Raw genomic sequence first — 13,657 nt, 5'->3', positions numbered from 1 at the left:
CCTGTCTCAGAAGCACAGAATAACATATTTTTATATCACACTTTAAGAACGTTGAAAGCAGTAATGAAATCCTACTTAACAGTTCATGGTCATTATTATTAGGACTGTCTTAACCTCTTTCAAAATACAAATTCACATCATATTTTATTCACAGATAAGTAGATTTAGAGTTTAGAAATGTCAAGATTAAGATAATTCTGGGTCAGGGCACCTGGGTGGGCTTAGTCGGTTAAGTGTCCGATTTTGGCTCAGGTCACAATCTCATGGTTAATGAGTTTGAGCCCTGCATTGGGCTCTATGCTGACTGCTCAGAGTCTAGAGCCTGCTTCAGATTCTGTGTCTCTCTGTCTCTCTGCCCCTTCCCAACTCATGCTTGCGCACGCTCTCTCTCTCTCTCTCTCTCTCTCTCTCTCTCTCAAAAATAAACATTTTAAAAAATAAAAAGACAATGATGTCTCCTTTCTAATCTTTAGAGGCATACTTCTCTTTCACCCATTCTAAAACGAGAGTAAATATTATCAGCCACTTGTCATAATTCCTAATTTGCTTCTTTTTAATTTCTTAAAAACTTTTGCGCTTAATAAGTTATAGCTGGGTTTTTGGGGGGGGGGCCTTTATTGCTGAGGGAAAATATATTCTATCTTGAGGCAAACAAGAATAGTTTAGAATCCAACTTGTTTTTTATTTGTTCATAGTCCTCTATAGGCCTCTGGGCTAGAAGTCAAACATTTTATTGAGTGGATTGGTCAAACATGCATTACGTTGTACGCTTATTTTGCCCCAGTTGCTAAGTGCTGCATGTGTATCTGTGTGTGTACCCATACATGATGTAATGGGTGAGAAGTAGATTTTAGGTGTCCTTAGTGCAGCAAATACTTCTAGTAATAGACTGTTCTCAGGTTATATGTGCGTGAAAACGAAATAACCTGTTACTCTACTTTTATTCTTCTAGGGCAATACTGAACAGCCTGTCCAAACCAGCAAGATTGGCCTTGGAAGGAGAGAGTATCAGAGTTTACAACACCGCCACCACTCCCAGCGCTCCAAGTGCCGTCCACCTAAAGGCATGTATTTAACCCAAGAGGACGTGGTAGCGGTGTCCTGTAGTCCCAATGCAGCCAACACCATCCTGCGGCAACTGGACATGGAGCTGATCTCGTTAAAACGCCAGGTAGTTCATAAAACTCATTCATAATGATTCTGTGCATTTTGTTTATCTCCTTTTAAGACCTTAGTAAACCTAAGTTCTTTGCAGATTTTCTCAGCTAGCTGTTCACATGAGTTTCATTCTCTAAAATTTACTTTGTTTCCAAATTCAAAGATGCCTCTGTCTATTCTAAATTTGAATCCCAGCATCAACACCTGTTAGCTCTGTGATATTGGGATATAAGGGACTCTCTGAGCTTCCATTTTATATCTGTGAAATTGGGGATAATAATCATACGTCTCTTGCAAGTTGTTGGGAATCGTTTGAGGTTTTACATGCAGATTGTCAAGTAGCATCTGGCACATTTTGTGAGTAATGGCCACTCTCTCCTCCTCTTATTGCCAGTGGTAGCAGCCAAGGTATTATAAATGTATTCTCATCATAATTAGGTTACTCATGGTTAAGAGGATGTAGGGTCAGTGAACCTAAATTTTAACCCCAGCTACTTTTTATGTAACCGTAGGGGAGCCATTTCACTCTTCTTAACTCAGTTTCCTCATCTTGAAATTGGATAATAATATGATACTTGGGAAGAATTATATTCATTATATGTATGTGTGTGTGTGTGTGTGTGTGTGTGTGTGTGTATCATAATGCTTACAACAACAGTTCCTGGCACATAGTATGTACTCAGTTAGTGGTTGTCATTAGGTCTCTGGCCTTCCTCAGTCACCTTTTCCTCTTTTTATTTGTTTCTGTTGTTTTCCCTTTCCCTTAGGGATAGGTTCTCTTCCCTATCCCTTAGCTCTAGGTACTTTTCCAAGTCTGTACTTTCTTGGTCTATGTCAGCCAAGCATACACTATATGCCAGTGATAGCTGAATCTACTTCTCAGGCTGTGACTTTTCTCCCAAGCTCTATATTACTATATTTCTAGGTACCTGTTAGGCATCTGATCTATCCCCTAAAGTTTTTTTTTTGTTTCCTGTCTGCTGAAACATGAGAATCATCTTTGATTTATCCCTTGCCATTATCACACCCCCCAGTACACACAAATCCAAGTGGTAACCAAGTTGTGTAAGTTTTATCTGAGAAATTTTCTTTAAATCAATCCCCTCATTTTTAATCCCATCACAACTACCTTTGTTCTGGCCCTTATCCCTCTGATCTGACCATAACTATCTTGTTGGTTGTCCTTACTATCCACTTCTCTGCAGCTCCATGTTATACATTGTTGTCAGTGTTATCTTCTTAAATACTGGTATGATCAGAATCATTCCTCTTAAAGTGCTTCATTAATTTCTACTTGCCTTTAGCAGATTACAGCACAGTGAGACAGGAATTTATAAGAAGATCATGTTAAGAAATTTAAATTATGGGGAGCCTAGGTGGTTCAATTGCTTAAGCGTCCAACTTCGGCTCAGGTCATGATCTCAGAGTTTGTGAGTTCAAGCCCCGCATTGGGCTCTGTGCTGACAGCTCAGAGCCTGGAGTCTGCTTAGGATTCTTTGTCTCCCTGTCTCTATGCCCCTTCCCTGTTTGTGCTATTTGTCTGTCTGTCTGTCTGTCTGTCTCTCTCTCTCAAAAATAAATAAAGGAAAAAAGGGAAAAAAAAGAAAATTAAAATTAATTTTGAGTTAGGAAACCACTGAAGGATTTTATTTTATTTTTTCCCTTGTTTTTAAAACAAGCTCTGGCCAGTTTTATTAAAGAACATTTTTACGTGATTTACTTTTCACCAGTCTGTTCTGGCATGCTTCAGTGATATCAGAATCACCTGGATCAATGATAGCCAGTGTGCACACTCTGTAGTATTTCCCACAAGCTGTGCCCAATTCAGTATTACTGCCACTGTAGTGATGGACACCAGTTTTGGCCAACATGGCGTAGTATTCTATTTCGGATTTCCTCAAGGCTGGACGGTTGGCGAGGATGACCAGTTTCGCTTTGCCATGTCTGATCATTTTCAGAGTCTGCTTGTACCCCAGCACGTGCTTTCCACTTTTCATAACGAGTTGGAGCCTAGAGTTGATGGACTCCAGCGACTTTTTCGTCTTCTTTGCGGCCACCATCTTCCTGCCTTAGGTGCGGGACAGACCCAACCAAAAGCAGCCGCCAAGATGGCAGGGAGGGAGAAGGGCCACTGAAGGATTTTAAAGAGAAGTGTAACATGATCTTACTTACATTTTTCAACTTATCTTTTTACATTTTTTAAGTAGTTGCCCTAGGGATTACAGTATGCATCCTCAACCTACCATATCATCCTTGCTTATGTGTTATAATATGCATCCTTAGAGTTAATATTATACTAGTTTATATAAAATGTAAGAATCTTGCAGCAGAATAGCAAAGGAGCAAGATCGTTTTCCCCTATCCCAAACATTGAAATTTCTCTATTGACCCTCATTATTTACCCAAACTGCTCTTATATTTCTCTTTTCTTCTCCTACAAACTTCTTGAATAAATATCTACCACATCAGCTTCTCTGCTTTCTTACCATCACATATTCTCTCACCCTTCCCAATCTAATTTCTGCCCCATACACTATCCTAATTCTACCACTGCAAAAGCAATCTCAAGTTTATTTATTAACAAGTTGCCAAGTCTCATGCCCTCTTCTTGGTTCTTATTTCTCTTGAATCTATTACTGCTCAATAATGTTTGACACTGACAACCACTTCTTCCTTCTTAGAATTCCTTCTTCCTTTAACTGTTATGACACTGCACTCTCTGGTATAGGTAGGTATGTTTTTGACTGAATGCTTAACCTTTAATTGAACAGTGAATGTATGTATGTAAGACTCCAATCTCCCAAACCACAACACTCCTCTTTAGAGAACGTCTAAAACACTTTGTAATATTTTTAAAAAGGGCTTGAATGGTCTTGAAGCTGGATTAGGGGTGGCTGCATCTTTCCAGAAGATGTGGCGGCTCTTGCCTGGGCTGCTTCCTAGCTATCGTGCTGACTTTGCTTTACCCCCTGGGCACCGCAAGGTTCTGTTGCCACTGCCCTCACCATTGCAGCCATGGTCTCCTTATTGGACACCCAGAGAATTGGAGTGGGATTAACAGGATGTGGAGTATTTTTCCTGTTCTTTGGAATGATTCTCGTATTTGACCAAGCACTACTGGCTATTGGAAATGTTTTATTTGTTACTAACTTGGCTTTTGTAAGTGGTTTACAAAGAACATTCAGATTCTTCTTCGAAAAACATAACGTGAAAGCTACAGGATTTTTCCTGGGTGGTGTATTTGTTGTCCTTGTTGGTTGGCCCTTCAATAGGTATGATCTTTGAAGTTTATTGATTCTTTCTTGTTTTCAGGGGCTTCTTTCCTATGGTCATTTACTTTATTAGAAGGGTGCCAGTCCTTGGGTTCCTCTTGAATTTACCTGGAATTAGATCATTTGTAGATAAAGTTGGAAAAAGCAATATATGGTAGAAAGACCAGTGAATTGGAGACTCATTTAAAATATTGTATTATTTATAAAGTCCTTTGAAGAATATTCAGTACAAAATTAAATTACATGAAATAGCTTGCAATGTTCTTTACAGAAGTTTAAAACTTAGGTCCTACCAAGTACCAATAGTAGTTAAGAAGCAGTGAGAACAGTCTTCTAATCAAGTGATTTAAGAAGTCAGAAAGCAAACGGAAGGAGTGAAATGTCTGTTACAATACATATTGAAACTCTTGAGGACGATTTTTGTTTTTTGTACAGTATGGGAAATACAGCCATCCTTGGAGAACTGTGGTTCCTGTTTCTTTTCTTTTTCTTTTGAAGATGCAGGAGCACCCATAGGCATTTGTTTTTTAAAAATATCCACTGGAGTGGCAAAAATATTTCCAGTTGCATTGTGTTTCTGAAAGTGATAACATGAGTTAGATTGGATTATATTATTTTAATGTATTGAAACCAAAACCCAGATTTGATGTGTGAAAGTCATTTGACTTTTTTTTGGTAACATATGGTTAAAAATTTTTTAAAGTGCTCAAAAATTTTATTTTTTATTTGATTTTTTTTTTTTAGGTTTATCTTTATTTATTTTGAGAGAGACAGAGACAGTGCAACTGGGGGAGGGACAGAGAGAGAGGGAGAGAGAATCCCAAGCAGGCTTTGCACTGCGAGTACCATAGCCTGATGAGGGCTCAAACCCACGAACCATGAGTTCATGACCTAAGCCAAGATTAAGAGTTAGATGCTTAACCGACCGAGCCACCCAGAAACCCAGGTGTTCAAAAATTTTTTAAATAATAAGGGAATAAAATGTACTCAGTCTCCTGTATTCATACTTTATCTTTAACACTACTACTTCACTTATAGCCTATTTTTATTGATTTTTATAAAGGACCTTCTTTAAAGCTTTGAACTCCTTTCATGGTTAGTCATTTGATGTATGACACAGTAAAGGTTTGCACCCCTGGATTTACAAAATCTTCTTTTATATCCCAGACACATCTCCTAGTGTCCGAACTAATTTCTCCCTTGCCCACCCCAGGGATCTGTCCCTCTTGCATTCCCTGTCTCAGCACCACGTGCACTCACTTATTCAGCCCAGTGACCAGAGTTGCCCTTGATTCCTTCTTCTCCCTAATTCTCTCCTGTCAATTGTTTACAAACATATCTTAATTTTGTTTCCAAGTTCTTTCTTTTATCTGTCTGTGTGCCACCACCATCATCCCTTCATTCCTGTTTTGGTAATTGAAGTCCTCAGTATTTCTTCCCTGGATTGTTAGATTAATTTTCATCTTCTTCATCCTATCCCATTCTCCAAATTACAACTGGAATTATCCTTCTAAAAATACGAATATGGTAATGTTGGTCCCTTGCTTGAGAATTCCTTAGAAAGTTTCCTTCAGTCTTTAGGCAAAATTCAGATTCTTTGTTGTGGCCCAGTCTATCTGCTCTCCTGTCCTCCCACCTGCTGCTGTTCTACCTGGAAGGCATTGCCTGCCCCAGCCTTACCTACTTGCTTAATTCTTGTTAATCCTTTAAAACTAAATTTAGGTGTCATCTCCTTTAGAAAACTTAACCTATTTTCCCAACCACCCACACCCACTAACAAGTATACAAAACACTTTCTTCTCTCTCTTCCTCCAAGTCTAGGTTCGGTGTTTTAGCATTTATTTTACTTTTATATTTATTTATCTCCCCACTAATTATGAAATCTTTAAAGACTGAGACTTCACATTTTATCTTCGTATGTCTAACGAAGCTGACCACATTTGTATGATCTCTGAGGAAAAAATTTTCACAAGTCACTTTATAAATATTGTCCAAACTAAAAAAAAAAAAAAGCAAGCCAAGAAAAAAAATGTAAACAAATGAGCAAATAGAAATCCTAACCCTTAATATTCTAGGTAAATATTAATAATATTTCTAATAGAACAGTAGTTAAAAACTTGGCATAGTTCAAATTCAGGCTCTGCCTCCTGTCTCTGTGACCTAGGGAAAGTTTCTTGAGTTCTCGGTCCCTCCCTTACTCATCTCTAAAATGGCTACAGTAAAAATAGAGTCAGTTCTGCTATAATGCTTGTTTTGAAAATATGAATTTGTTCCAACACAATTGATAATACTAGGAAACAAATTGAGTATAATGTGAATTTTGCATTTGGTTATGTTTGATTTTTGTCAGTGAAAAAGTGCACTTGCTGAGTATATATCCACACACTCCAGATGTGTGCCATCTCCCTCAGCTCCCTGCATATTACGAACTACACACATCCATATCTGGTGTTAAAACTTTGCATCTGATTTCAAATAACCTCCTTCTACCACTTCCCAGTAACTCACAAGCTGCAACTGTTTTGACACTCCCTTCTGTAAGCAACCTCAGGTCTTTTTCAAGGTAAAGTATCATCTTTATTATAGCATTTGTGAATTTCGTTCTTATTTAGAATGCATAAAACTGCTATTATTTTTATGAGGTTCTTATCCTTTTTTGTGTCATTGATGAGGTTTTTCAGTGTTGTGTCCCTAACTCTGTTTCTCCATAAGTCCTGTGGTTTTTATTGTGTGATCTTGCCTGGTAAGCTGATTTTTGACAATGTGTATGACAGGTTATAGCAGAACTGATTATACTTACTTCACAAAATAGTTGAGAATTAAATGATTTATTACATGTGAAACACCAACAGTGATACTTATTATTATTAAAATTATTGTTATTACTGGATAATTATTTCATCAAAACATAATGGTAATGAGAAATATTAATGGAATTTAACTCCCTTATATACATTAGTCTTAGGGAGGAGATATTGTTAAAAGATACTCAGATACTTTGATTTGTAGACTATTAATTTATTAGATATATATTAGTTATATATATATAATTAGTTGATATATATATATTAGTTGATATGGGTATTAGTTGAATGGCCCCAAGTGTAATAAAGTATAAGTGTTTGTCTTCCTGAAATAAAACCTAAGCAGGTTTTGGTATATATTCTATATCCTTTTCATTTATTGAGTATTCATACATTTACTGAGTATGTGATCTGATGCATACTTTGGGTTATTTTGTTGAAGGTTCAGAATGCTAAGCAAGTAAACAGTGCACTTAAACAGAAAATGGAAGGTGGAATTGAAGAATTCAAACCTCCTGAGGTATGTTATTGAAGAATATATGTGACTAAGTATGGTGAAATCCTATTCTTTGAGTTATCTATCCAGTATTTACTATTTTGGTCACATGTGTTGTTAATACTTTGAAGATGTCATAATGTGGGTAATTTGTCATGTCTCTATTTTGTCATTTTAGATAGTTAGTCTTTTGAGATTTGGCTAATGATTTAAGTGAATTCATATCTTTCCTGCCCTTACCAATTCATATCAAGTGAAGTAGGGAGAAACAGTTACACTAATAGGCCCAGGGCACTGACACTAGAAGGCCTGTACATTTCTGGGTCAACAGCAGTATTTGCTCGAGGCCCTTTCCTACCTGTGTGACTTGGCAATAATACAACGGGAGGAAGATTACCAAAAAAGGAGCTCACTTAGCAAGTTTAGCAATTTTTTATTTTAAGGTGTTTGTCTTCAGACTCAGATTTTGTGTATTTTAGCATGTGGACTTAATTAACATTATTGTACTAATATCCCTGAAAATGTGAAATATAAAAACAAGATATAGATTAACCTTTTTCTCAAGTCTTTCTTGTATTTCATCTGAAACCTAACATATTTTTGATAGATGTGATAATTATAGGAGTACTTAAATGCCCGTAAAGTCCAGTCAAATCTTTCTACAGAAGCTTCTATTATAAATCTTTTCTCCATTCTTTCTTTTTAAGACTTCTATGCTATGTTTCATATCCAGGACTTGCCTTTCTATGTATGTAATAATGAAATAATCTTATTTGGTCCTAATATGATGTCCCCTGCCCCCTCCTCCCATCACAGATTGTCTGAATATCTACAGATGAACTATGTGTGAGAGCTGGTGGGGGAGGGCAGAAGAATAGTTCTTCAGAACTAATGTACCATATTCTGTCTCATTAGAATCTTTTAGAAAGGAAGTATCATTAAGAATAGAATTGTTTTTGTATTTTTGTTTCAAATGGTCTCTTTCAAGAAGGTTAGATAATAGAAAAAAATGAAATATATATAGACCAATATAATATCTCATCCCAAAGCCACAGGTTAACTGGCAAACATTCTAGTGACATTTCTATTTATCTAAAAATAGTAATACAAAGAATACTAATTTATATTATTGTCACAAAAACAATTTTAAAGTTTACACTGAAATTATTTTAATTTTATATTTAATTATGCATTGAAATGCATAAAAGCCAGACACTTTAAATGACTACAGTTTCATAACTTAAGAATTAAATTTAAAACATATAGCAGACAGGGGCACCTGGGTGGCTCAGGCACTTGGGCATCTGACAGTTGATCTTGGCTCAGTTCATGACCTCATGGTTTTGTGGGTTCGAGCCCTGCTTGGGATTCTCTGTCTCCCTCTCTCTCTCTGCCCATCCCCTACTCGTGCATATGTTCATGTGCTCTCTCTCTCTCTCTTTCTCAAAATAAATAAAGGAATAGCAGATACTGAAAACATGGGAATACTATTCCTTAAAGAACTTTGTCAATAAATTTGAAAATTTAAATAAAACTTAGAAATTCATAGGAAAATCTATCTCACCAAATTGTTTTAAAAAGAAAACCTGATAATGGAACAATTTAACATTTTTTTTTCATAAGAAAACACCAGGCCCAGACAATTTTACAGAAAACATCTATCAAAATTTCAAGGAAACAATGATTCTAACCTCAGTTTTTCCATAAAATTGAAGGATAACCTCACTTATGAACATTCTATAAAGTAAGACATGATTTTACACGATAAGACTGGGCCTTAAAAAGGTTAACTGGCTTGATCAAGGCCACACATATAATAAATAGTCAAATTTTGGCTATATTTCACAATCCTGGAGTTCAGTTGGAGTCCTAGATTAATATGCTCCCTCTTTTGAAAGTTTTCATTTAATAGCAAAATTGTATATTGATTCTTACATTTAAATGCAATTTTGGGGTTAGAAGTTATCAAACATTTATTACATCTTTTGGCTTTTTTTGTAAAAAAAAAAATGTAACGACCAAAATCTTAACATTCTATCATCCATACAGTGAAGTTTGAATATTACTTTGAGGTTGATTTATTGAACTCATATGACTTGAAAAAAAAGTATGTATATTTTACTATCTAGAAAATACCCAGATATATTTATATTTATCATGTAATTTCTGTTGCTTTGCAGGGGAGAACAACCTGAATAGATCCATTTCAAAATACTAGATTAACAGTCATAGTAAAGGCCTTGAAAATTAAATCTATCCCCTCTTCTTTAGGTTAGGTAATAGAATTTCTACCTAATACCTAACAAAAGAATTTCATTAACCGTTGGAACAATAAGCTATTAAATGATGTAACTCAATAGGAAGTAAACAGTTATTAATATGCTTTACTTACTCATTTGGTTGTATTTGTTTTCATTTAGGAAAATATTTGGTGAAGAAAGTCTATTCACTCCCATAAGTATTTGTTGATCACCTATTTCATGTAGGCATTGTTTCAGGCACTGTGGGAAGTGTGTGAGGGGAAGAAGGGACACATTAAGATGAGGAAGAGATGGTGTCAGGATGGCCGAGCGGGCTAAGGCGCCAGACTCAAGATGAGGAAGAGATGGATTTTTCCATCAGCTTTAAAAAAAAAACAACAGCACTTTACAGTCTAGATGTTATAAGATGAAATGACTAAAGTTGTGTGATCGATTTATAAGTAAAATGCTACAGGAGAACAAGTGGTAATACTCATTTTTGCTAGGATAATCAGGAAAAGCTACCTAATGGGGGATGTTTTAGCTGAAGTTTAAAGGATGAATAGGAATTTTGCACGTATAAAAAGAGCAGATGGAAAGAAAAATATGAACGCTGGCTTGGTGTTGAACAGTACATTCAAACTATATATAAATCCAATGGGAAAAAACCAGTCAACAGGTATTCCCTGAGCACTTAGGATGTGCTCATTATAGTGCTGATTACTATTGAGAATCCAGTGGAAGTATAAAACATAAAAGGTTTTTCTCATGAAGCATGTAGTCTACTTAGGAAGGTAAACTTGGATGCAGAGGACAAGTGAACATGACATATGAGAGACATATTAACAAGATTGAGTTCAGCAGGGACTTCTTTATGATAGAGAGCAGTGGGCAAGGGCTGGAGTATAAAGGTCTGAGAGCTAGGAAGAGAAGTTTGCCTTTTAAATTAAGTCAAATGGGAAGACCTATAGTTTCTTTCTCTAGGAATGATGTAATGGGAATTTTTAATTTTACGAAGGTTATCCTGGCAGTATTGAACAGGCTAAGTTGGAAACTTTATAGCTGCTAAAAATACTAAGCACGTGAGTGATAAAGTAAATGGTAAAAGGGATTTTGGGTAGGGTCAGGTGGACAGCAAGGGATAAATCCAAAGAACATTGTAAAATAGAAATTAATGTGTCTATTTGAAAGTATGTAAGAGTGTTGGGAGGAGTGTTGACATGTGGGGTTATGCTTTGACTTGTTTTAGTTGGATGTAAGTGGGTGGGAACAAGGAGATTAATGAATTCAGGAAGGAGGAAACTAAAAAAGGAGTGCTTTTTGCAGCTAGAGATTTTCCCATCTGTGGACGTTTTCATGTATAGGTGGGTGACCTCCTTTCATTACAGATATTGGATGGAGTTTTCACCATTGGATGAAAGGTTTAACTTGGTGATCTTTTCTAATTCTTTCAAGTCAGAGATAGTATGAATCTACTACTGACAAAAATGGAAAAGATGTAAAGACTGATTTAGCCAGGAAAGGATGCAGTGAAGATTCTGAATTCACTAAGAATGTCATAGATTCTTCTAGAAGGCTCTTTGGGCCTTTTGCATTATTAGGTTTATAACTATTATACATGGGATTATTTTAGTTTAGATTAATATTTTATTATTTTCAAAACAACAGCATTTCCGCCTGGGCTTTGCTGTAGAAGTATGTTCTCTGTGGTACTAGCTAGCTTGACTACCACTACTACACAGTTTTAGATCCTAGATATATTCTAGTTGTCCTTTCCTTAAGTTAATCAAATCCCTACCAAAGTTTCTTGAGTTTAAAAGAGAATCAAAAAATCTGTAACTTAAAGGAATCCTATGTATTTAAAAAAAAATTGACCCTGTTTCTCCTCCAGTCTTCCCTTTCTTCCACTGCTTCCCTTCTGTCATACACAGACTTTCTAATTGTATGCAGCTTCAATCCCCCTTCCTGCATTTTTCTTCAACTGAAGCTGCTTCTTAAAGGCCAACACTGGTGCTAGTGATCAAATTCCATGCTCTAACTCCTTCCCCTAGCCTTTTTCCAAGCCCTTGACATAGATGACAGCCTCTCTTTTTTCCTTTAACTTTTGAGAGGTGATGTTGTCTTTTATAACTATTATGTTCCCTTCTCAGCTGTAATTTTCCTTTCTGTACATAAATATAAGCATTCTCCCAGTTTTTATGCTCATTCATTTCTCTTCTCTCTGGAAACATCATACACGCTCATCGTTTCACTGTATTAAAATTACATCGTATATACATTTAAATGACACAGACTCAACCACAAATACTCAGCCAAATAAAAAAGAATGCTTACTAATAGCAAGTAGAGTAATGCTGGCAGCCCTGCCTGAACTCCATTTATCAAGCATCTCCCCCAGAGTGAGCAGTCAGGAGGCAGAACTGTAAATTTACTGGTTTAGTCAACTTGGACTTCCATGTGCCTCCTGGGTGAGCAGTCTCCTTGACTTGGAAATTCTAATATTTATATATGTATTTATGTTTTTCATTCAATGCCACCCTAAATTCCAACCAAAGGCTTCATTTAGGATTCACTGAAAACTAGTGGTCCATTTCAGTGCTATAGGAATACTTGGCCATGTGGACTTACTGAGAGATTGTGTACCTGTCTTCATGACCACCTTTGTAAGAGAATTTCAAGAGTAATTTGGAATTAAAAGCAAAAATCTTTTTAATTCATAGGCTGATTCTAGAACCATACATCTAAGTTAGACATGACTCCATTGCTTTCCCTCAAACTTTTTCCAGACGCTTAAAAACTGTTTACATAGATGAATCTGTTTAGCCTCAAGTGGATCCTGAGCTCCACCTGAATGTCCTGCTTCATACCTCACTGTCAGTGAATGCCTAGTTACTGTCATCTTAGCCTTGCCTTCCCACACCTCCCCAGTCAGCATTTCATAACTTCTTAGGTCCTTAACAGCACCACCCTTCTCCCAGCTTTGTAGGTTTAAAGTCTTATTCTGCTTAGAATCCTCCTCCTCTCCCTTTTAATAGTTAATAAGCTATTGCTTATTACATTTAGTGTGAACTCATTAACCTTGATATTCACAGCCCTTCCATAAGTGATCCTTACCATACTTTAGTTTAAATATTATCAACTTTCCAGGCTTATTTATTACTTCTTCCTAATTGCTGTTGATCTGTTGTTGCCTATACATCATAGGCCTTCTCCTCATCTTTGCCTTTCAGAAACTTATCCTGTTCTTAAACCCACCTCAATGTCCAGCCTTTCCAACTTCAGTTCTTCCTTGTTCTAGTCATTGTGACTTTTCCCTCTTATCTTTAAATTCCTCATATACTCTGAACTTTCAATTTTATTAATAGCTGTTTGTTTTTATCGTGTCCTGATTTGCTTATAAGCTGAAAATAAGTTTTCATTGTGCATGTTACTTCTCTTTTATTTTTTGTTCCCTTTTCATTAATGGTACCTTTTCTTCCAGTTTCTGCCTTTCAGATTTAACAAACATCAGTTAATCAACTTCAACTTCAGTTAGCTCAGGCATTTTGCTAGATGTTTTTTATGTATGTTCTAAATATAGCTTTACAAATATTTTACATTTATTCTAAATTTAATCCTCAGAACAACTTGTAATATTAAAAGAGAACTTCAGTATCCAAATGTTCATTAATCTGAAGGATTCATGGA

General features: G+C 36.2%; 1 protein-coding gene and 2 pseudogenes across 4 annotated transcripts in view; 2 read left to right on the top strand and 1 right to left on the bottom strand.

Annotated features, from left to right (window-relative positions):
- The window catches only part of RCOR3 (REST corepressor 3), a 51,795-nt gene that overhangs the window by 24,432 nt on the left and 13,706 nt on the right, over positions 1-13,657 (top strand). For all 4 annotated transcript variants that reach the window (XM_029935331.1, XM_029935330.1, XM_029935334.1 and 1 more), the window contains 2 exons: positions 953-1,171; positions 7,677-7,754. In XM_029935331.1, the coding sequence (XP_029791191.1) occupies positions 953-1,171; positions 7,677-7,754 (297 nt within the window). The remainder of the gene's footprint in view (positions 1-952; positions 1,172-7,676; positions 7,755-13,657) is intronic.
- LOC115288223 lies at positions 2,875-3,274 on the bottom strand (annotated as a pseudogene).
- LOC115288222 lies at positions 3,198-5,130 on the top strand (annotated as a pseudogene).

The sequence above is a fragment of the Suricata suricatta genome, chromosome 3, assembly GCF_006229205.1.
Source record: "Suricata suricatta isolate VVHF042 chromosome 3, meerkat_22Aug2017_6uvM2_HiC, whole genome shotgun sequence".
Lineage (NCBI taxonomy): Eukaryota > Metazoa > Chordata > Mammalia > Carnivora > Herpestidae > Suricata > Suricata suricatta.
The sequence above is the reverse complement of the archived record's forward strand: the minus strand, read 5'-3'. Positions and strand labels throughout refer to the sequence as shown.